A 25,398-nucleotide genomic window follows, 5' to 3' on the forward strand; every position below is an offset into this window, starting at 1 on the left:
AGCATCCCGAAGAAAGCCCATATTTCGGAGACCAGAAGATCTGTCCACTGGCTATCAACTATAGACAAAATCTTCCTCAAATCCGTCTCCCTGATGCATAAGTGCCTCCACCAGGCAGCCCCTCAATACTTGATAACTAGATTCACCAGACCAACATCCTCCCGCCCTTCTAGAAAGGCCAACTCCAATCTCCTCCTAGTGCCCAGATTCAAACGCACGATGTCTGGGGGGAATAGCTTTCCTGTCAAAGCTGCACAATTCTGGAACTCCTTACCACCACCATTTAGAGATGACTTCCCGTACTTACAATTTAGATCCAAGACTATCCATTGGCTTAAGGAACATGATATCCTTCCTTGCTGTGCTACACTATAACCATTGTAAATTGTGTACATTAATGTTTATCTTCTGCCTCTCTTAGAGATAACATACTATATAGCCTGTAAATATTGTACATCTTGTGTGCTGCCTGATCGTCTCTCATTGTTCTTGTTGTCTCCAGCAATGTAACCTCAGCTGGACCCCAACTTTTTCTGTTATGTAACTAAGCTTCACAATCCTCTTGCTGCTTCTGCGCCTTGCTACCCCTGGGTTAGGTGTGCACTATAAATAAATAAATACAAATACAAATACAAATCTGTGAAAGTAACATCAAAGTCCCTCTCCCATTTACACCTAATGTCCATTGTTTGCACCCTCCCCAAAATATCTGCGCAAGTTTATATAGCGCAGAGACTGATTTTTTCCTTGCATCTAAAGTCAAAGACATGGACGTGATGCAGGCTCTTGTGGAAATTCAGGCTGAACGAATCCGACAATAGTGGCGTCTATGGAGCAGTGTATCCCCTATATGCTCCTTGACCTGATCCCATGAAACAAATGTCCCCTCGTAGAACAAGTTGCCTAGGTGTAATATGCCAGACTTTCGCAAGTAGTGTGTCCCGTGTGGTGCTCAGAAAAGGCACGCCCCAAATTGGAATGGCTCGGTTATATAACACAGTATTCTTAGGGCGCTTAACTAGCCTAGTCCAGGCCTACTGTGTGGCTTTCGCTGGGTCTAATTGATGGGTATGATGACTTGTTTCCCCTGAAAGCATATGTATCAGTAATGTCGGAGCAACCCCCTGCCTCTCCAACCCCATATGCGATGACTATGGTCCTCCCTCGACCCAGTATATTGCATACTATGCCTGGGCAGCCAAGTAGTACAACTCAAAATCAGGTGCCAACAGCCCCCCGAGCTTGTACGGTAATGTGAGTCACTGCCAATTAACCCAAATCTGTCCCTTCCAAACAAATGAGGAGCATGCCCGAACCACTCTAGCAAAAAGAGACCTGCTAGGCCACAGCAGAACATTGCTAAATAAATAAAAGAGCTTGGGCAGGATGATCATTTTTATTAATGCAACCCAACCAATTAATGAAATGGGGAGCTGCTTCCACCGCTCCAGTCTGGTGCCCATTTTAGTAATCAAGGATTCATAATTAAGGGATTTGACATGGGCGGGTGAGCCCGCAATCTCAATGCCTAGCTATCTTATATTCAGGGGCGACCACTGCATCCCGAATATATTACTTGGTTCTTGAGAAGCACCAGTTAACGGGAAGACCTCAGACTTGTTACTATTTAAGCGCAAGCCAGAATACTTCCCAAACTCGTGAACCGCGGCTAATATCCTCTGCAAATATTTCTCTGGATCTTTTATATACATCATTATATCGTTAGAATATAATGATATGAGTTCCACTCACCCGGTGATGTTAATGCCGGCGCTCACGTATAGAGCTCGCATGGGTTCAGCCAATGGTTCTATCACTAAGGTGAACAACAGTGGTGACAATGGGCACCCCTGCCTGGTGCCACCTTCCAGTGCCAATACTGGCGAAAGTACCCCATTCACATACCATGCTTAGTAATAGAATAATTATCGCCTCACGCATTGACTCTGGAAGGGTTCCAAGTTCCAGTGCCTCTGACCAAATCAATAGTAATCGGGGAAATAGCACATCAGCAAAATCCTTATAAAACTCTGCCCCCAGTCCGTCCGACCCTGGCGCCTTCCCACTCGGGAGATCTCAAAGAGCGTTCTTGATTTCGATCAGATTTATCAGTTCCTCCAGCGCATTGCGCGCCTCTGCCAATAATAGTGTTGTGGGGATTCTCTGTTGTTGTGGCCCTACTTTTGGGGGAATTAAAGTCCCTATGGAAGTCATAGAATACCGTACTCCCGTCATCCACCCTGTTGGCCACCGTGCCATCTGACCTGATTATACTTGGGATATTAGAGCTGCCCCTCTCATTATGAACTATCTGCGCTAGCAGTTTCCCAGGTCTGTCCTGTCCCCATATCGGTGCGCTGCTGCTGGCCAATCAAAAAATCGCAATTGGCTGTGTCCCGGTATTTGTCTATGTATGTCCTGATGTCTTTTCTGATCCGCTATGACTGATCCCCAGGGCTTTCTTTTTTAGAACTGTGCTAATGTCTCCTTGCATCTCTTCAATTATCTCCTAATGTCGCGCAGTACACCAAATTCAGTAGACATTGCAATACCCCCGATATATACTTTAAACGCTTGCCAGAGAATGGCAATTCTCTGTGATCCTTTCTCCATGTGTTGCACAACTTCTACTGCTTCTGGCTTCACTTGGTACCCACGGCTTTACCACAGCTCCTCGCCTCGGTCTCCGACATGCTTCTTGCATAGTAGCCTCTGCAATTAGGCTCACATGGGGAAAGGCAGCCTCCCTGCACACCTTCCGCTGTGCAGCCCATCACCTCAGAGTTTTGGGCGAATAGGACCCTCACAGAACAAGCAGGTGGAATCTGTAGCATCAACGTTCCGGCGTCCCTCTGGTTCTCCCACTTTTGTCTCGATTGCCAACACTGTGCTTTCTTCCTTCTACCTCTGCTACTACTGCACGCACTCCAGTCACAGTTCCAGCTCCTTCCAATTGCCTGCACCCGACGGGGCCTTTTATGCTTCTCCGGTTCCTTCAGGTGTGGACTGTTAGGCTTAATTGCCCGACTACTGCTGCAGTATAACTCTACAGTCCTCTTCCTCATCCCAGTACTTATGGGACTTGCAGTCCTCCACAACAAAGTTAGCTCTTTGAAGTAACTTCTTGATTTTAAGGGGAGATTTATTTCCCTTAAAATCATTTAAGATGAACCATTAGAACTCGTAACAGAGGAAGGAAGCTTAAGGCAATATTTCTAGATTCCTTACATTATGCCTTTGGCAGGAAGAAGGTTTTTAATCCCTAAATACTGTGTGGGAGCGAGGGGCCATCAGGCCCCTCGCGTCCTTTACTTCTCAGTACAAAACTCGGACCAAGTGCCTCCAGTAGTGGGTTTGCCCCTTGCCCTTATACGATGTTAACTTTGGTTGACTTTCGCGTAGATGGGACCACTGAGCAGGACACGTGGCATCCATTTTTGTACCCCCCTTTCGACTCCATCTTGGTGACTAGGCCTCACTTCGATAGTACAGAAACGCTTCTCTTCCCTTTTCTCGCAGCAGCACGGCCAGGCGCGCAGGGCCCCCACCCTCGTTCTCACTCTGACTGGAAAACTCTGCGGGCCCATTCTCACGCTGAAGCAGGAGATGCTTGCAACACATAATAAATGTAACACATCACTCTTCCTCTGAGATCACTGTCCTGCATGTGAACCAGCATGAGCTAAGCACATAGCTCATCCTTCTCCACAAACGTGTCGTTGCCCCCCCCGCACCCTCCCCAGTGGAAACTTACTGCCATTGTGACCCTGTGTCCCTGCAAGATATTCCTTTCATGTGCCAGACCACTGACCATGCCATGATGCCCACCTAGCAGATCCCCAACTGACATTAGACCCCTGCTGCAGTATATCGTTGCCTACTACTAACAAATTCAGAGATTCTTATGAGTACGGACCTTAACTTCAACCGGTGTATTATAGCGGTCAAGACCCTTAACCTAAGACTTGTATAATCCAATGTTATTGATAGTATAGATATATGTGTGACTTTTATAGAGACATGATAAACTACTGAAGGTCTTTGAACAATTATTATTTAGTGCATGTATTTCTTGAGAATATATTATGTTAGCTTAGATAGTGACCACCCTGCCTCCCAGCAACCTGACCTTCACCCCTTGCGGAGCACAGATGTCTGACGTCAATCCTCCCGCCAACCAAACGACCAACCCGGATGAAGAGATGTCACCCCACCTGAGACATCGAGTGAATTGACCAATCCGGGACCAACGTAGTATCCTATGTTAGTTGCGTCATTTACCTTATAAAATGGAATGTAATGATAACTTGTGCAGAGCGCTCTCAGATATCTCTTGAATACTATTCATTAGATAAACCTTGCCTTGAACTCTCGCAGCCTGCTCTCTTTGCCTTATTCCCCGTCAGGGGTGTGTTTGTTTCATTCTTTTGCATGTCAAAGACGGGGAGGGCACAAACATTTGGTGACCCCCTGCGACGTGATTTGGAGAGGTGCCTCGAGGCCCACACCGTGCGGCGAGACCCGGGATGCCCCCCAGCAAAACCATTGCCTCCGCGGCGACCAGCCTGTGCGCACTACAAGAAAGGGTCAAGGGTTCCCGGGTGATGAATACCCGACTGAAAAGCTGCTCACCGAGGCGGGCCACGGCTTGGTTGGGGTGCGGACCTGACTGGGGTCAGACCGAGGACGGTGACCCTCTGATTACCTGACCGAACACGTGAGTGCCGGTTGCGAAGGTTTCCAAGGAAAGGTAAGGGGGAAAGTACGGGAACAAGGGAACAGGTGATAGTGGGTTAAAGCCGAGTAGGAATTGTGTGAGTTAGGCTGAGGCTTTTCTGATCTGTCCTTTATATGGACATTAGGTTTTGTGAAAAAGTGAGAAGAAGAGGAGAAGAGGTATCCTAGCCCGAACGGGGTAGAAGGCGGCGCCGCGTAGCATTGTCTCGTCCAGTGCAGATAAATAAGTGAAGATAAAGAGAAAATAGTAGGGGTCTCGTATATTGAGTAGACTCGGAGTAGTTATTTAGAATATTCTTTTTCCGTGTAAGCAAGAATTCTTTGGGAATGAGTAAGAGGGTATAAGAGGTGGGGAGTGAATGAGAAGAGAAGGTAAAACGGGGAAAAGGAAGAGGTGTTCAGTAACGGGAACCATGGAGAAATAAAAGCGTGCAGGTAGTGCATGTTATGTGTTATATGTTTTTGCTTTTTGTCCATTTTGTGTCGCATATTCTGAAATATTGCTGGATTTGTTTGTTGGAAAGAGGTCATACATGTTAAAAGTGAACTATTGAAGTTAGAAATGCAATAGGGACAAAGGTAACATTGAATATTGGAACACAATAATTGCCAATAATTGAGAAACACTTCACATATTGCTAATCTGTATAAGGGGACAAGTGGTTGGAGGGGGTGAGTAGAAGGGAGGCTCAGATGCAAGTGCACGTACAAGTGAAGGGAGAAACATCATCATGGGTGGAATAACACCACTAGCTCATATTTGCCAACACCTCCCACTATATATTGATAGAATACAAAAATACCACGATCAGTGGGTGACAGAGATAAAAGGGGACAGCGTGACGCCAATTTGGCCAGAGGGAGGTTTGTTTGACAAAAGGGTGTTAGATTTAGTGTCCACGCACTTATTGGCAAGATATAAGGGGAAACAGTTGCAGAACAGGAGGGAAGTATTGGACCTGTGGCGAATGTTTGAAGAAGTCGCCCCCACAGCCGAGGTAGGTAAAGAAAAAACAATCGAAAAGCAGACAGGAAGAGGTAAGCGGAACGCCAAAGGGCGAGTGCACCACGACAACAGCTGAGGGCGATACAACCAAAATATACCCCTTAATGACAAGGCCAGCAGTAGGATATAGCGAGCCTCTGTACATAGCGCCATGCCCCACCCCCAATCCCTCTAACGGAGCAAAAGCCACCGCACCGCCACCATATGACAAAGGAGGCCTGTATCGCCCAACGAGTGCGCCTCCAGTAAATTTAGCGTGATTAACTGGAGATCTAGACTGCCAGCTAGCGCATTTACTGATAGAAATAACACGATTACGAGCACTGTGTGACAGGGGCCAAATGCTACTGGGAGGAGGGAAAGTACCACCCTTGACTATGGCAGATCTCACACCCCCGCTAAGTGCAATAGGGGAGTTAGCCCCAACCACGCCAGAACCAGCGCAGTCGGTATTGTCCCAGGGAACACCCACATCACAAGGGCGAGAAAAAGAATGGCGATCAGGAGAGTTCCTGTTCCATCTGAATGATAAACCAGTGAGAATTATACGCCCAGCCACCCCAGAAAGCCAGTGCGGAGAAGGACAAGAGGAGGATGGTGAGCAAGAAGAGGAAGTAGAGGAGGTGTGGAGCGACATAGACGAATACGAGGAAGGAGTTGCAGCAGTAGGATCCCCACTGCCACATCATTTCGATGACATGGATCCACGATCACCCCCACGAAGGCAGGGTAGATTAAGGCAGCGAGTAGGGAACATGTTGGCGAGTAAGATAAAGAAAGGGACGGTAAGTAAGACAGGAAAGAAACATAAATTGCAGATGCCGCTGATACATAAGGGAGCAGATAGGCACACTACATTCCGTGGGCCCAAATGGACAAAAACAACCTGTTGAAGCTCCTCCCCCCACTTGTGGGAGGGGCAGGGAAATGGATACATGCATTTGAGAAAAACACGGCAGGAGTACCATTAGCGATAGGTGATGTAAAGAGTTTGCTGGTGTCCGCCGTCGGTGATCAGGCAGACGCTGTGTGGGAAAAAGCAGGGTTCCCAGGAGTGACAATGAGTTGTGACCGCCACAATGGATCGCCATTAAACAATGTTCGAGCGCAAGTATGGGACGCATTGCGGCGCACGTTTCCAGATATTCCAGATTTACATTTAGTGATGCAATGTACAATGGAGGAGAATGAGGATCCTACGCAATTCATACTGCGAGTGCAAGATTTGTGGAGAAGCGAAACTGGCACGGCGTGGAATCAATCCACTACCCTGTTCTACTTTATTATCAAAAAAGGGCTCCTGAAGGAGGTACAGAAGGCCTTGGATAAAATAGCTGGGATAGAAGCCAAGGGTTGGGCAGAAATTGTACACCACTGTAGGAGGATCAAAGAGAGAGAAAAGGAGATGGCACAAAAAAGGTTGGCAGACGAAGCGAAACTAGTGCAGAACAAATTGGTGAAGGTCACCGCCATAAACGCCAGTGTAACTGCTGATAGAGAGAACGAGGGGGACGAAAGTGTGGGAAATAGACCAGTTGGAATAGCAGCGCTGTGGGCCACAGGAGAACAAGGACAGTGGAACAGAGAAGAACCACAGAGAGGACCGTAGTGGCAAGAGAGACCAAGCAGAGGAAGAGGTGGGTACCGCGGCCAAAGAGGGGGGGTTCGGAGGTATGGGAAACAGAGGTTTTGGTGGGCAAGGGATGAGAGGGGGACAGCAAGGGTCATGTTGGAATTATGGAAGATGAGGACACTATTCAAGAGATTGCAGAATGCGGCCGTCAGGGTACTTTCAAGGGCAACCACCCATGGACAATGAACAGGTATGGGGTTGCCCAAACCCAGGTAGCCCCTATGGACTACCAATGGGGAGTGGAAGACCACAGGACCAGTGTTATAATGAACCCCAAATGCAACAAAGACAGCCACCCCACAGCCGCATCACAGTGCATCACAGCCCATGGCATGACAAAACATTGTAGGTGTTACGCTCACCTGGCTCCCACAGAGGCGTCGATCAGAACTGGACAGCTGCGGCCTCCACCAATGTGACGCGTAGGGCCGAGATGACTGGACTGGCCCACCTAGCTTCATTTGCTTGGCCCGTAGGAATATTCTTCTGCAAATGGAGAAAGGGAATTAACCACCCGTGGAGTTGAGCGTAAATCCTCCCACCCCCGCTGTTCTCCCCACAGATCGCCTTTGATGTCCCCTCTTATAGTCTCACCTGATGGTTTGAAAAGATGAGCTCTCCATCCTGCATTGAGCAAAGGGGCGCGTTGATAACCAGTTGCTTCACTGGCTCGAAGGAATTGGTGAGTTCCAGAACAATATTGACTCAGAGATTCCCGGCAAGACGGCGTAAGTATTAAGTTCGTAAAAGTTCAAATGCCTGACTTTCACTCTTGTCCGATTCCTTGCAGGTTGCAGCTTGACCCTAATGAAGAGTTCCTCGTGGCAACCGGTAGTATTCTGGTAAGGATTTGTATTTTCCAACACAGTTCGATAAAACAAAGTCAATATATAACCTGTTGTTTTCTCCCTTATTCAGGCACTGAGAGAAAGTATGAAGTCTTGGGGAATAATACCTCCAGCGGTAAAATCAGGTAAGTCTATTGTGGTGAGGAGGGTTCCCCTTGTTAGTCCCTTTGTTTCATCTTGCTGTCCTTTTGTTTCCCCTTAGGGGCCGGTGTTCGGCGAAGATGCAGTGGAAGCTGCGCCGACCCGTGAAGAGGAATAGTACCCCCGGTGGTAAAATCAGGTAAGTCTATGGGGAGGGTAACTAATATTCCTTTGTGTATTCCCTTAGCTCACCTTGCTGTTCTTGTCTTCTCCTTAGGTGCCGGAGTGCAGCGGGAACATGCAGGAGGATGCAGTGGAATGTGAAGATGCTGCGAAGGCCGGTGAGTTCAGTGAAGCGCTGCAGCAGGCGAGGCGACGCGCATAAAAAGAACTTCTTTCTTCCAGCTCGAAGGCGCAATGGATCGGGAATTCAGGTAAGGATTAAAGGTATTGCTCTTGTTCTAACCTTTTCTTCTTCTTTCTCCCTTTTTCTAGGAGCTCCAAACTCGAGGCGGGCGTGGCAGAAGGCTGGATGTAGACTTGCAGGCACGGTGAGCGTTACGCTGCTGGATGCAGAATAAAGCGAAGCGTGTGCTGCTCTTCGGGCGTGGTTTAAATAGCCTCCAAAGTAGTCCCAGTAAGTATTCCTCCCCAGCCCCGCCCGAGTAAAAAATAGTCCCTAAGTAAAGTAGTCCCTTCCAAGCCTCTTTTGGTAAGTTTGCAGCATGGTCTGCATCAGGTAAGTTTTAATCTGTGAGCCTGGCGCCTATGGCGCCAGGACTGACTCTCCATATGAGCCTGGCGCCATAGGCGCCAGGACTGGACCCAAATAGCCCCTAGCAGGGGTTGTTGGGCTTGCTTAGGATAACTTGATGCCTGCTTCCGGGGTTGCTGGACGTGGTCTGGGTCCCCGGGGGTAGGCATTGTGACAGTAGGGAACGCCAGCAATAACAGTTTTTCAACGGCTGCAAACGGTGCACCTGCACCATTCCGTGGTGTAACAGTAGTTGGAGATAATGTCTTTTCAGTGCCAGGACAAGAAAGGTACGCAGATTAGGACAGCCCACAGGGAGCACTTGCGTGTCCAGTCCTATCTACTATCCTACGTGCAGAAGAGGAACCACTAGTGGGGGCAGAGATAGGAAATAAGCAGTTTAACTTTATGGTAGACTCAGGAGCAGAAAAATCATGTCTTATGGAAGGGCGGTTTCCGCTCTCAGGCAGGAATTTGGAAACGCAGGGGTTCTCTGGGGCTATTTTAAAAGTTCCTTACACGAAAGATCTTGATATAACGGTGGGGGGAAAAACAGTGCGCGCACCCTTACTGTATCACGAAGACGCGCCAATCAACTTGCTGGGAAGAGATTTGCTAAGCAAATTGAACATTACCATTTCATTTACAGAGTGGGGGATAGTGTGTTCCACCCCAGGAGTGTACCCAGTACGAGCAATGTTGATGAGCAGTACAATGATGAATGAAGTTGTAGTACGAGGGATACCCATTGATATAGAGATTTTCATCTATGGAATCAAGGTGTTAGCCCGAGTAGTGCCTGAGATAACGAGAAAAGAGTGGAGGACACCATCGGACTTTATATTTCGTCCAATCACAAGTGTAGATGTCGTGCTAGGCACGATAATGTCCATAGACATTGAGGCAGTTCAGGTATCGAGTTAACGTACTGTGGTCATAGGCTTGGACACGCATGGGTGCGAGTGGAGAACTGTGCTATGCATAGATCCCAACATGATGCTCAGAGACATAACTGATGAAGAATTATTCACTGATAACGAAGACAATGGAGAAATAATAATGGAAATAAGCATACCGTGTGACATTATGATCCAGTACAGAGAGGTACACAACCCGCTTATGGCCAGTGTTAGTGCCCCACCAACAATATTTTAGGAAGACATGACAAAGGTGGCACCATAAATTTGGACTACAGGCCCCCATGATGTAGGGTTACTGCATGAAGTCACACCCATAAAGATAAAACTCAAACCAGGTGCCATACCGCCGAGAGTGAAACAATACCGAATATCCAGAGAGGCAGAGGAAGGAATTAGGGAAACAATAAATGCACTCCTGAGCCAAGGTATCATTGTGCCGTCAAATTCCCCGTGTAATACGGTAATCGTCTCGATCAAAAAAGCCAAAGGAGGGGCGTGGAGGATGATCCAAGATCTCTGCCCACTCAATGATGTAATTCAAAAAGAATTCCCGTTAGTGCCTTACCCGGCATCAATACTGTGCAGTATACCCAAAGAATCTACATGTTTTACTGTGGTTGACTTGAATGATTTCTTCTCTATACCACTTGATCTAGGATCACAGTACCTCACAGCATTCACACTGGGAAACAACAGATATGAGCTTCGCAGACTCCCACAGGGATACTGCGAAAGCCCCAGCATTTTTAACAGGGTACTACGTGAAGATGTTGGGAACATAAATGTAGAGAGCACCATTATACAATACGTAGACGATCTACTCGTCTGCAGCAAAAAGAGGAGGGAAGACTCCATAACACTACTAAACGTGTTAGCTACAAAGGGGTACAAGGTGGATAAAGGGAAGTTACAATACTGCCTTGCCGAAGTTGTATACCTCGGACAGTTGATATTGAAAGACGGGATACGAATACTCCCAGACAGAGCAGCTGCTATACGTAACATAATCATACCAAAAACAGTGAAGAACATGCAAAAATGTCTTGGCATATGTAACTATTGCCGAGCATGGATCCTTGATTACGCAGCATACACACGTCCATTACTGCAAGCACTAAAAGAAGCGCAGAAGAAAAGAGCCCCAATAAAATGGACACATGACATTATGACCCAGTACTTTAGACTAAAATACCTCATTGCAGATGCTCCAGTCCTAGCAAACCCAGATTATGAGAGGGAATTTTTCCTGTTCTCACACTGCAATGGAACACTGATGACAGCAGTACTGACACAAAAAACATCATTAGGCCTAAACCATTGGCCTATTACAGTGGAACACTAGATGCAGTGATGCAAGGTCACTTCGCGTGCGAACAGGCCCTTGCAGCTGCGGCCTTCGCCATTGATAAGAGTGCCACAATTGTGATGGGATGTTCAGTAACACTATATGCCGAACATTCATTATTTGCAATTCTCGAGCGATCAAAATCGACACTGACAACACAAAGAGCAACAGCATATGAAATAATAATTTCAAGCCCCAATGTACATGTAGTTAGGTGTAAAACGGTAAACCCAGCAATGTTCATAACAGAGCCATGCACAATGGATGACATGCACGAACATGACTGTGCAACGTATGAGGGGGAGGGTGATGATATTCCCAAATCAAGTGAAAACGCCCTGAAGGAAGGGGAAATATACTTCATCGATGGCTCAGCATCAATTAATCCGGAAACAGGCGGAAAACATGTAGGGATGGCAGTAGTACGAATGGAAGAAGATAGCTATGAAACAATCGTCCAAAAGCGCCTCCCGTCCCATTACTCCGCACAAGCAGCAGAACTAACTGCATTAATTGAAGCATTACGCACAGCCAAAGGATGCACAGTGACGATATATTCAGATTCAGCATATGCAACTACCAATGTTCATTCAGGACTATCGCGCTGGCGTAGGAGGGGGTTCAGACGAGCGGATGGCTCGCCAGTACAGCACGTTGCACTATTGAATGAATTGATAGATGCATTATCAGAACCATCGGTAGTGGCAGTGGTGAAATGCCAGGCCCATACCAACAACACAGATGCAAGCTCATTGGGAAACTCGGCAGCCGACGCAGCAGGGAAGGTCCCCACCCAGACGCGAAGTGTGCAGTGAAGTTTCTAGTACGAGAAGTGTTGATACGTGATGTGATACGGTCAGACAATGGCACACACTTTGTGAATGACCTCTTCAAGGAAGTGAAGACACTCTTGGGGGTAAAGCACAAACTGTGTTCCATTTATCATCCGATGGCCAATGGGGTGGTGGAGAAGATCAACGGCCTGCTGAAGAGCAAATTATCACAGTTGTGCAACTCTCTCCCCCCTTCGCCTCCCCCCCTAAGAACAAAGGACGTAATTGAAACGTATATAAAAATGAAATAGCAAAATGGAAGTAATGAGTGAATATAATATGTAAATATATAAATGGATGTACATATTATGATCACTTAACAATTTTGTATCGCTCCTCCAGGTGATAAATGGCCCAACGAAGCACAATTGCGGCAGATGCAATTATGTTAGATAGTGATAGGCATGCCATCAGGGCAAAAAGGTTTAGTAATGTTGAACGTGTTTTGAAATGTGCTGCAATCTTGTTTTCAGTGATGCTGTTTTTCATGGCCTGGTACTATACTCTCTTATCTCTGGTTAATGATTTGCACAAAGGGGGGAGCGGGGCTAATATGATACGAGAAGGTTCCAACCTAATATGGGCAGGAGTAAAGACAATGTGGGGAGAAACTTATAACATTGGTATTAACGGTACAAATGTAACATAACCTTCGAAACACGCCATTGCAGGTCCAACAATTGTCTCAGTGTTACATCCTGGCATAAATTTGAGTATGAGAATGGAGAGTGAGAGAACATGCACAAGCCGGCGTCAAGGAGTGATTTGCCTCAGTGAACCATTTCTTGTCATAAAGGGGACGAGGTATGCAGAGAACAAGTGGCACGATGAAACTATTGAGTGCAGAGCAGAAGCACTCAGGGGGCTGGCCGAAGAAGCATTCCAGTGGATAAAAGGAGTGTGCACGCCTATCTGGTCACAGCATGTTGCTAAGCTAACATGGATTACAGCGCTGGAAAAGCCCATAAAAACGCAAAAAGAAATACCGCACGAACTATGCTTCCGTGGAGAACGAATGTGAACATGGGGGAAGCAAGAAAACGCAACAAGACAGTAATAATACCGGGCATGTTAAAAAGGCACCGCAGCCCTCATGGACGTGTACTGGGTTTGCGGCAAACAAGCATACCTGCATCTACCCGCATCCTGGAAGGGTACTTGCGCCTTAGCCCCTCTCCATACAGCACTGATGGTAATACCAGAAAGCCATATTCAAGGGGCAGCAGGGCAATTGGCTGGTCCTTCGGCAGCGCCCCAACAAGAAAACACAGAACTTCCAGCGTATGAACTATTGTCAGAATACGAGCTGAAAACAAAGTTGTCACGAAGCAAAAGATCATCCAACTACATTTCGTCCGAATCATCAAAACTCCTTGCTGAGATCACGCAAAAATACAAGCTGTTCTCATCCGCAGAGACATTTTTTGCATCACTCTTAGCACCAGGACTCCAAGCACGGGCAAAAGCCAAATGGTTGCAAATAGTACACTGGGAGCTCATCCAACTGGCCAACAACACTGAAGAAGGATTCAACCTTATAAAAATAGAGCTCCGAGCCCTACGTCTAATGACAATGCAAAACAGATATGTTCTAGATCTCCTCACGGCGATGGACGGTGGTGTTTGCTGAAAAATCGGGGGGGGGGCCTGTTGCACATTCGTGCCATCCGAAGATGCAGATAACGGGACACTCTCACATGTGATAACTGCAGTCCACAATTCCACAATCTAGGAGAGAAGATGAGAAAAGAGGGCGGAGCGGAAGAAAGTACATGGTTTGACAACTTGTTCAGCTGGATACCATCATCGGTAAATGTGATGGTGAAAATATTAGTTCCTATCATCGTCTTTGTGTTACTATTCTTCTCCGTGTGCCAACTGGGACTCCGGTGTTGTGCAAAAAGTATGCCTACCATGACTATGATGATGGTAACAATGGGCCAACCGACAACGGTAGCACCTATGACAGATGCCCAAATACAAACAGGGGAACATAACACTCCAAAGTACAGGATGACTGCCATTTGCAGGCAATATGGGGACAGGGTTGATAATTTATACCACACCACAATCAAGGAACCAACAGAATTGCAATGGTATAACGAGGTATGGGTAGACTTGGACGGGGATGGTGGGATACACCTAACATGCACTCCAGATAAATATGCAAGAAGAGGGAATAGCTTGAGAAGTGTATGCAGAGCATGGATGCCAATAAAGGGTATCCCAGCCTGGGAAGAAGCAGTGGCTGAAGCTGAGTACTACCGAAGGGAGAATGAAAAGAATAAAGTATCATAATTCGTTACTTTAGATGTAACGAAAGGGGGCAATGTGTGGGAGCGAGGGGCCATCAGGCCCCTCGCGTCCTCTACTTCTCAGTACAAAACTCGGACCAAGTGCCTCCAGTTGTGGGTTCGCCCCTTGCCCTTATGAGATGTTAACTTTGGTTGACTTTCGCGTAGATGGGACCACTGAGCAGGACACAAGGCATCCATTTTTGTACCCCCTTTCGACTCCATCTTGGTGACTAGGCCTCACTGCGAAAGTACAAAAACACTTCTCTTCCCTTTTCTCGCAGCAGCACGGCCAGGTGCGCAGGGCACAGGGCCCCCACCCTCGTTCTCACTCTGACTGGAAAACTCTGCGGGCCCATTCTCACGCTGAAGCAGGAGATGCTTGCAACACATTATAAATGTAACACATCGCTCTTCCTCTGAGATCACTGTCCTGCATGTGAACCAGCATGAGCTAAGCACATAGCTCGTTCATCTCCACAAACGTGTCGTTGTCCCTCCCGCACGCTTTCCAGTGGAAACGTACTGCCATTGTGACCCTGAAAGATATTCCTTTCATGTGCCAGACCACTGACCATGCCATGATGCCCACCTAGCAGATCCCCAACTAACATTAGACCCCTGCTGCAGTATATTGTTGCCTACTACTAACAAATGCCACATACCAGAGATTCTTATGAGTACAGACCTTAACTTCAACCGGTGTATTATAGCGGTCAAGACCCCTACCCTAAGACTTGTATAATCCAATGTTATTGATAGTATAGATATATGTGTGACTTTTATAGAGACATGATAAACTACTGAAGGTCTTTGAACAATTATTATTTAGTGCATGTATTTCTTGAGAATATATTATGTTAGCTTAGATAGTGACCACCCTGCCTCCCAGCAACCTGACCTTCACCCCTTGCGGAGCACAGATGACTGATGTCAATCCTCCCGCCAACCAAACGACCAACCCGGATGAAGAGATGTCACCCCACCTGAGACATCGAGTGAATTGACCAATCCGGGACCAACGTAGTATCCTATGTTAGTTGCGTCATTTACCTTATAAAATGGAATGTAATGATAACTTGTGCAGAGCGCTCTCAGATATCTCTTGAATACTATTCATTAGATAAACCTTGCCTTGAACTCTCGCAGCCTGCTCTCTTTGCCTTATTCCCCGTCAGGGGTGTGTTTGTTTCATTCTTTTGCACGTCAAAGCAGAGGGCACAAACATTACCTTGAAGGATTTTTCTGTTAAAGGCTTGTTTAGGTTTTACGGTATTTGTGCCCAGAGCCACATATCTCATCATAATGAAAATAAGACATGACCTGTTTTGGGAACCTGGAAAGGTTCTCCCTTTCAAAGAGCAATTTCTTGAAAAACATGTTTTATTATTCGGCATAGTTCATTCCAAATGTTTTCTATACACATCACCACCAACCATCTTCTATCTTCCATGTTTTACATTGACAATATTTTTTTTACAACAGTTTCCAAGTATTTTACCAATGCATATGACCACTTGACATTCCCCCCCCCTCACCCTCTTCCCCTTCATATAAGGCTTCCCACCATTTTTCAGCATCCAGTTCAAATTTTGGGTACAAGTGGCCGTACAGATATACACTCATCAGATGTCGCAGTTCCAAGCAAAACAGAGTCCGGTGTTGCAAAGACTCTTTTGTCCATTACATAGTCTACACATTTTGTGTTGTTGGCCTCGATTCTGTATGTACACAAAGTTGTTCTATTGTGTAGGATGTTCAATCGGAATCATAAGAACAAATCTTAATGTTTGGGCTTTGAAAATGTAGTCGGGTAAGATGGAATCACATTGAGAGAGCGCGTTATAGTTTGAGAGGGAGTGAGTCTTGGAGACTGATCTTTCCATCTCTGTGATTCTCCAATCATCTGCCCAAAGAATTTGTTTCACATATGACGGGTTACGACAGTCTCGACAGTGACACCCAAATCAGATAACATTGCGAGGCAGAATCTCTTCCACAGATCTAATGTCCAGTTGACCGAAGAATTTGATCTGGGTGATAGCCGAATTGGATCGGGCTATCTGATGTTTGCGTTTTTACTAAAAAGAGTAATATCGCTTTCCACTTTACTCTTACATGGAGAGAGAGAAGCCCAATCTCATGTCGGATGATGGCTATGGGACTGCGTTCGGAAGGTGGAGAACAGCTCGCCAAAATTTCCCTTCAAGCCAGTCCCAAGTTTTCCATGGTAGCCCAAGACATGCTTCAGATGCATATGCAATAACACTTCTGATTGTAAAATTGTACTATTGGGGCGAGGGAGAATTTTCTGTACTTATGCCCAATTATCATAGCCTGCGATGTCAGTTGCTTTAATTTGCGCTCCAGGTGGCCTTTCCATGGGTTTTCATTCACACTTGCACTAATCATCGACCCAAGGTATTTGATGGGTAGTGTCGCTTGGAGTCAGTGCCCATTTATGAACCATCTCAAGGCCTTCGTTTTACGTGCATTTCTCTTTTCCAAGACTAATATGTCACATGTGTTGGGGATGATTCATAGATCATTTTTGGTCTAAGTATCTTTGAAGGATATCAAGCTTCTTCTGAAGGCCTCTTGGGATTCCGTCTAGTAGCACCAGGTCGTGGCCGTGAAAAAAGCCAACTCAACATTTGGACATTTATTTATGGTGAACACGATGGAGCAGGGTCGAGGACATGTCTCACATCAGAGATGAAGAAGTTGAACAAGAATGCGGCAAGGGGGTAGCCCTGCTTTAAGCCATTATGGGTGGGATTAGAGTCGGTCAGGAGGCCTTCTTGGTTCAGTCTAACCTGCAAGCATGTTCCTGTGTATAGATCCTTTATCACACTTAACAGATTGACTGGACATTTTGCTGCTTCATCTATAGGCGTTCTCTGAGGATGCTATTGAATGCGCTTTCTTGGTCGATACATGCAAGGATATGTTAACAGTCTCCTCTAAGAGTTTGCATTTTCATCAAGCTCATTAATAGTAGGTTAAGGTTGCGCCCAATGCCCTTAACAAAACATGTTTGCATACAATCAACATTTTTTCGGTCTCAGTCATCCATTCGTTCAGTCGCTTCAATAGCACTGAGGTGAAAATCTTGCCCAACACGCCGAGGAGAGCAAGAGGCCGGTAGTTTCCTTGTTTTGCCCGATCAACCTTTTTGAATACCTTGAAGGATTTTTGTGTTGTTAAGGCTTGTTCAGGTTTTATGGTAGCCACAGATCTTGTATGTGGTTCAGATACATAATAATGACAATAAGCCATTACCTGTTTTGGTAACCTGGAAAGGTTCTCCCTTTCAAAGGACAAACACTGTGTCTCACCCCACGGGGTCAGGATCAGGAAGCGTCTGCCTCCCCTAGCCACCTGGGACAACTGTACTTATTTTTTTCCTCCTCACACATTATCCCTTGTTTTGGCACAATAAAACCCTTAGATCACACACGTCTTGTCTTGTGTAGAGAACTTGCTGCACCCTCTGACCATGGGAATGCAAGCTTTTTAGTCTCCAAGACGGTGTTATGCAATTGACATTCAAGAGCTGGATTATTACAAATACAAAGTACAATAAAAAGAATGCCACTGTGCGACTCTGAAGTAGTTTGACTGCCTTAAAGTTATTTTGTCATGCTTTAAATTAGCTTACTACCAGTTTCCCTTTCTTTTCCATTTCCTCTTCCGAATGGAGGATAAGGGTTAAAATGAAAGCAGAACTGCAATGTTTTTATGTTAATTTGCTTGCTTATTTGAAAAAATAGGAAAAAGCCACATTTGCTTTTTCAAAAATGAAAATTGCTATGAGATTCAGTATGTACTGTAGGTGGAGAAATTAAGTGTGTGTGAGCATTAATGAAAATAGATTATTTTATTCACTCATGTGCGTATTCTGATATTTGAAGAAATGTAAACCTAAACCTTGCACATGTTTTGTTTATGGAATAATTACAGTGAATCTGGGGAGGTAGTTTCAAGTTAGCACCAGAAAAACAATAAAAGTCTAGACACCAAAGATGCCTCTGACTCACCTCAGGAGGAGAATGGACCTGCTGCTGTACAGTGTGCACTGCCAGTGCCACCTGCGTCCCCTTCCCAGTCTGCGAGGTGCTCTGTACCACAAGACGCTAAATGGGAAACAAGATACAACAAGCCTGTGATTGAAGTCACAATACCATGGCTTCTACACCAAACTACAACTAGAGGTACAAGACTTGTGTTCCTGCACATGACCCTATCTATGATTTATGGAACAAAACTCTAATTCCTGCACACAGCCACGGCTGTGATAGAAGACCCAACTGTGCCATTTATCATGCAACCACATCTGTCAATGAAGTAACAAGATGGGCTATCCTATTGCTCCTCTTTCCCATTTATGTAATAGCTTGGCTGGCTGAAGAACAATGGTCTGGAGGGTTGCCCAGAGCAATTGTCAGAGGATAAGATTAATTCTAAACCTTCCAGACATCAGTTCTTTTGTTTTACTTTAGTCACCCCGAGTGGGACGTGTATGCCCAGGCGTGGGTCCCAAGCCTGCTAGGCCTAGAGACCCAAGCTGCTCCTCACTGATGATGGCCAATGAGGCCAAAACATGTCTGGGATGCCTGTGGTCTCGAGCAGAAGGGATGCGAACTAGCAGTTTGGGCTGGACTGCCCCTTTACGGGTGGGACCAAGCCCGATTTACATATGGTCTTTCCCCTTTCTGTTATGGCTTGCCAGGCGTAAGAACGATGGTCTGGAGGGCTACCCAGAGCAATTGCCAGATGTTAAAGATTACTTCTAAACCTTCCAGCCATCACTTCTTTTTATTTTGCTCTCCTGTACACAACCACATCTGTGACTAAAGGAAAAGCACTAAACGCAGCAATATTTGTGATCGAAGGAACAAAACTGCCCCTACTGCACGTAACCACGGCTGTGAGTGAATGAACATAAATGGCATAAGTGTAGGCAATCACAGCCGTGGCTAATGGAAAACACTGTTCCTCCTGCACGCAAACACATCTGTGGCTTAAGGAATAACATTGCTACTCCTTCATGAAACAACAAGTTCACACCTGCATGCAACAACATATGCGAGTGTGATAACATGACTGACCTTCTGACATGCAACACTGAACAAATAAATTCATGAAAACGCTGGAGTCAATGCTTCTATACAGATGAGAATACTAAAGACAGCATCCCATAGTTATTCAGCTCATCCCAGTCCTGTGTGGCCTGCTGTGAACTTGCTGGAAAAATACTGGCATTCTAAAATAGTGCTGCAACAACATCAGCGAAATGCTTGTATTGTATTGAAGTACCAACCACAGTGTCATTCTGTTCCCCTCACCCTCAACCCTGGATCAACCCTAAAAACAGGTCAACTACAATGCACTTTTGCCTTCAGCGATGATGCAAATTTGACACCCCACCACCTCTTGCTGTATTTGAGAAGTCACCACTAGTATTCGCTGCTAACTTAGACAAGTAGTTTACTCACCTCATCTCCTCTCCTCTCTTCAGTCATCCCTGCACAAGCTTCTCTAGCCTTCAATTCATTATGGCATCTCCTGGTCTTTGCACTGTATTCCTGTCCCTTTAAGCAGAATAATGTTCCATCTACTTCTCCTCTTAAAGCTCTTAAGATCCATGGTTCCCTAGCCACACTCTTACTTCCATTCACCATTATTCCTTCTAACATTCACTCCCTCTTGCCCATCCCCACCTTATCTATTGAAACGGTTCCCAACTTCCGGAGAGCCAACCCAATGGGCGCTTCTGTGGAACATTTGCTCCACAAACTATCAAAGAGCTTGCTCCCAGCCGTCATCCTCTTCAATCTCTCCCTCCCTTTCTGAACCTTTCCCACATGCTTCAAGGTATCCACTATCTCAAGAAGATGTCTACATACCATAACTTTTTTCTTTCTCTCTCTCTCTCTCTCTCCCCCCCCTCTCCCTCCCTCCCTCCCTCTCTCTCTCTCTCTCTCTCTCTCTCTCTCAATACCTGGAGCGTGGCTCACTATGCATCTGGAAACTGACAATCATTGTGACGCTCTCCAATCTGGATTCTGCAGCTATCACTGCACTGAAACAGCAATGACCCAAATCTCAGACTTTCTTTCATCCTATCACCTACCCAGCTCTGCTCATCCTCATCTGCTTGAACAGAGTTGAAAACCAGTCTCTCCAGCTAACCCTGTTTAACCATGTAATCCAAGATGCTGCCCTCACCTGGATTGCCTTCAACCATGCCACAGTTTCTTCCCGATAAACGGGAACAGTGGCACATCTGATCGCCCACCTCTTACAGTATTAGTTTGCCAAGGATTTGTCCTGAGCCCACCAATCTTTGCGCTTTACAGCTCCTCCCGCTGGACACTAATCTTATCCTTTGGGTTATTCTACCACCGTTTTGGCTGTGATACCTAAATCATCATTTCCTTCCCCTCCTTCACGTCTGACTTCTCCCTTAGGATCTCCATCTTACTGTCCACCATCCATCACTGGATGAAATCGCACGGTCTTATATTGTAGTCCTTTAAGAACAAAATTATGGACCAGACTTCAACTCCCCTCTTGTCCTACCTTCTGGTTTTTTACACCTGCCCATCATCTTTCTCGCAGCCTACCTTGAGGTACATAACCTCAGGGTTTTTTCAACAGCGATCTAAGGCTCCACCACTTCATCACCCCACAGACATACATATCTGGTTGTTCCGCCCTATCCTCACCAACCATCATACAAAAACTCATCTCCACCCTAGTCCTCAGTCCCCTTGACCCCTAGCATCCTTCTAGGCCTCGCTCACTACTCCTTTTGTTCTAGTTATATAATCCTCAACTTTGCCACTGTCACCCCGTGGGACTCCCAGGTTCCTGTCTTCAAATCCATTCATTGGTTCGCATCCCCACCTCGCTAGATCCATCTCCGCTACAATCCTACTTGCACCATGAAAACACCAGTTTCTCGCCCACTATGCACCTTCTGGCTCCCTTGGCTGCCTTTGCTGAAATACCCTTTACTGACAAAACCACAATAAACACTAATTGAACACTCCAGGTCTACCTCCTTCACCTTCAACGAGCAACCATCCTCTCTATCAACATTAAACCTGGAAACCACCATTTTAGCAGTGTACTTTACTGTAGCATTCGAAATGTATCCCTTCCCAGCCAGAGCAGTATATGTCCTGTCTGTTATCTGTCCCTGGCCAATATTTTGTTCAATCTCACCATCAACATGGGTTCACGTTTCAATTATTCACTAACTCTGAAATATGTTGTAGGGCACTTGCCCCCAGTCCTACCCAATCTACTGCCTTCAATAAAATGTAAACACAAATTGTACAGTGCTCGGTAACAAAATAAAAGTCATTTGATTTTGAATAGTTTTCAAGTGAACTCTTTGTTTACTGCAGGTGTAATGGCCTGGTTCACCAAGATCTGCGATTGTAGGGAGGAGTACAGAATGCAGCCCTTCTGTTGAGTGAGTGGATCTGGCATCTCAGGGAGAGCGAGGACCCTGCTTGATGAAAACAAGTGGTGAGCTGAGAAACAAATCTAAAGCTAGTGTAGCGGAGCAGATTGTCACAGGTTTCCCCTTTTCTCACCTGTTTTCTCTGTTTTGCGGAGTCCTTTGTCAGGGTTTTCTTCCGAGCAGTTCGGGTCTTGTACAAGCCCGCTCGGCCGTCTTCGGATTCCAGGATTCGTTCAGCTTCTTCGTCTGGGATCTTTGGAAACTCCAGGAAGCTTGGAATGGAGGCAGCACACGGAGGCGGCCAGCGCGGAACGCGGAAGAAACAGGATCAAGGAAGGTAGAAGTAAAGGAGAAGGTGGAAGGTCCGGGAACCAGGAATCAACACAGTTCAGGAGAATGAACTACGGAGCACGTCAGGCCACAGCTATCGGTAGCATTGATACGCGCAGAACCGCAGGGGAGTGGCTAATTTATAGAACGTGCTGCATAGGACGTAAAGGTCGATAGACCCCGTTCCGTGTATACGGCCATGTTGGGTGTACTACAGCGAGTAACCCCCGATGTGCCAGGGACCAGGAAGACCAGAAAGGGCATGATCGACGGATCATGACACAGATGACGTCATCTCTAGAGCCTGCCCCTCACCTCCGTCAGACTGGAAGCAAAGCAGGAAGATTCTGTGCATGGCACCGGGTATCATCCCAATACCACACCGAAGATATGAGAGACGTTATGCACTCAGACAAGCGTATCGAATGTACCCTTGCACTGTTGTGGTGGAAGGATGTTGGCATACACCATTGGACATAGAAGAGCTGTAAGTGTGAACAGATGAGAATAAAGTGATGTCATAAAGGGAAGACACAATGACGCAAAGTAACGATACAAGAATACTTAACGAATGAAGGTGTAATCCAAGTAACCAAGTAATCAAGTATAAAGAGATGAAGAAATCATCTATGCCGAGAAGACAAGTGAGATGAAGCTCAACAAATGTATATACGCAGAAACGCAAGGTAGATGAGTTACATAGAGGCTTACTGTAGTAGAAACTATAACATGAGGAAAGTGGCCATGATGGAAAGATGGATGTCGGATTGTGTCAAAACGACCTCGGAGAAAAATCAGGGCCGCAGATCAGAAACGCCGCAAAAAAGCAGCTTCATGCAAGAAACAAAGAATATCTGTTTTACCAAGACTAAGGATGACACAGAAAGACATCATTGGAAAGTACCAGGATAAGCTATGAATGAAGGGCACATTTCCTTTAGATTAAGCAGAAGCGAAAACATCTGCAGGTGCCAAGTATTGGACAATCAAGAGTGCAGAAAGCACAAGTAAGATTGCGCAACCAAGTCTCCAGGGGCCAAGAGGAGTAATAGCACCCAGCATAATTAAATCAAATAGCAGTAAATAACAGTTCGAAATTGACAAATTCATGGTCTACTGACACGTGATGCAGGACTCAAAAACAAGGTCTATTCATTAAGCCTCAGACGAAGATACTGGTGTACCCGGACTCCCTTAAAAATCCCAGAGAAGAAAACAGCCAGCAAGGTCAACTACAAAGGAGAAGCCTTGGCTCATGGTCAGACTGATGAGAGATGGTAGACTAATTGACCAATATGGGCAGTGTTCTGACGTTTTCTGCACCTGGGTTTTGTTCTGTTCACGTGCTGCTAGCGAGCCGAATGTCCAAGGTTGGGAGGTTATGCCAACCAATAATGAGTGGCTATGTAGCGGCATGCTATACAGTGTTGCAACAGCCAATCCGCTGTTATTATTTTTCATAATCAGTAGTATACGTATTTAGAGGTAGATCAAGGCGTGGCTACCAGATAAGGGGTAGCCACTCATGTTATTAACACTTATACATACTATAGGAATATTTGTTCCTCTAACCAATTCCTCCCCGATAGGTTTTACTGTTTGCCACGTAGGTTGACGTCATAGCTGATGCAGGTATAACGCCTTTGTGTGATTAAAATATCGATGAGAGTGTGTAAGCTGCATTTTGTAAAGTCACCAGATTTCCCTACTTTATTTGAACTGATAATAAAGTAGTACTTGGAGTCTGTCTGGTTATTTGGGTCCGAGGTCATTTATTATGGTAATTCCATTCAGCACTTGAGATAGGCTCCAAGGTGCTATTGCACACTAGATTGGGCCACTCTGAATCATGGACCGATATTCGGAACGTGGGACTTCCGAGTTGGTAGACGGGCATACAGGAATGAAGTCGGCCAGATTAAAAGGCGAGTGTCTCTTTGGAGAGTTGTAGCTGAGACCCAGATGGTATGCGTATTGCAGATGTGCAATGTTCTTTCTAGCCCATGTCAAATAAACCTATGTGAAGATAAACCCAGAGTTCAAACAATTGGACGGTTCACTTGTGCTGCGCATGGTGATGACTGTAAAGAGCATCTGCTACAACACAGTTTTTGCCCCCTTAAATGCACATTCTAAAAGTATCAACTTATATTAACGTGTCCAATGCCAAATCACTACTGCTACTTCGCTAATAGGAAGGGAAGAAGCACCCCCTTCTTTGCTCAAGTAGAACAATGTAGTTGTCATGCCTGCTGGACATATCTCTGGACCGGGAACAACCTCTGCATACAGAATGAGTTACGCCCATAGAACTGCTAGACCGTTCTATTCGAAATGGAGGTTGTTTGATGCACTGGCAGGAAAACGACGTCTGCATTTTTCACGTCGTTAAATTCAAGTGACTTAGTTCCGTCACGTGTATTACGGCAGTACGTACATAAGCAGCGTGGAAACGTCGCCCGCTGCATCTGATTAAATCAATTTTGGCGTTTTTGTAGCTGCACTCTGGACCTGCGTCCTCGCATTCCCTTCAGCAACTTCTTTGGCCTTTTGTAGCGTATTTTCCTCCACACGCTATTTCCTGGAGCCGTGTATCCTGTTTGCGTGCCAAATCCCCACGCGGACGCTGTCTTCAAGTGCGGCTGCCCTGGGCTGCGTGTATCCTGTTCGCGTGCCAAATCTCCACGCGGACGCTGTCTTCAAGCGCGGCTGCCCTGGGCTGCGTGTATCCTGTTCGCGTGCCAAATCTCCACGCGGACGCTGTCTTCAAGCGCGGCTGCCCTGGGCTGCGTGTATCCTGTTCGTGTGCCAAATCTCCACGCGGACGCTGTCTTCAAGCGCGGCTGTCCTAGGCTGCGTGTATCCTGTTCGCGTGCCAAAACTCCACACGCAAACGCTGTCTCCAAGCGTGGCTGTCCTGGGCTGCGTGTATCCTGTTTGCGCGCCAAATCTCCACGCGGACGCTGTCTTCAAGCGCGGCTGTCCTGGGCTGCGTGTATCCTGTTCGCGTGCCAAAACTCCACACGCAAACGCTGTCTCCAAGCGCGGCTGTCCTGGCTGCGTGTACGCTGTCGCGTGCAATCCTGCATGTGGTTTTCTGAACTACTTTGAACCTTTGGTACCTGTGATAGTTAACAGGT

General features: G+C 46.3%; 1 protein-coding gene across 6 annotated transcripts in view; it reads right to left on the reverse strand.

The window, feature by feature from the left end:
• The window catches only part of RFX1 (regulatory factor X1), a 1,381,678-nt gene that overhangs the window by 1,150,560 nt on the left and 205,720 nt on the right, over positions 1-25,398 (reverse strand). For all 6 annotated transcript variants that reach the window (XM_069604381.1, XM_069604382.1, XM_069604383.1 and 3 more), the window contains one exon: positions 18,492-18,587. In XM_069604381.1, coding sequence (XP_069460482.1) covers positions 18,492-18,587 — 96 coding nt within the window. The remainder of the gene's footprint in view (positions 1-18,491; positions 18,588-25,398) is intronic.

Source organism: Ambystoma mexicanum, chromosome 3q (genome assembly GCF_040938575.1).
Source record: "Ambystoma mexicanum isolate Mex_15411 chromosome 3q, UKY_AmexF1_1, whole genome shotgun sequence".
In the NCBI taxonomy this organism is placed as follows: domain Eukaryota; kingdom Metazoa; phylum Chordata; class Amphibia; order Caudata; family Ambystomatidae; genus Ambystoma; species Ambystoma mexicanum.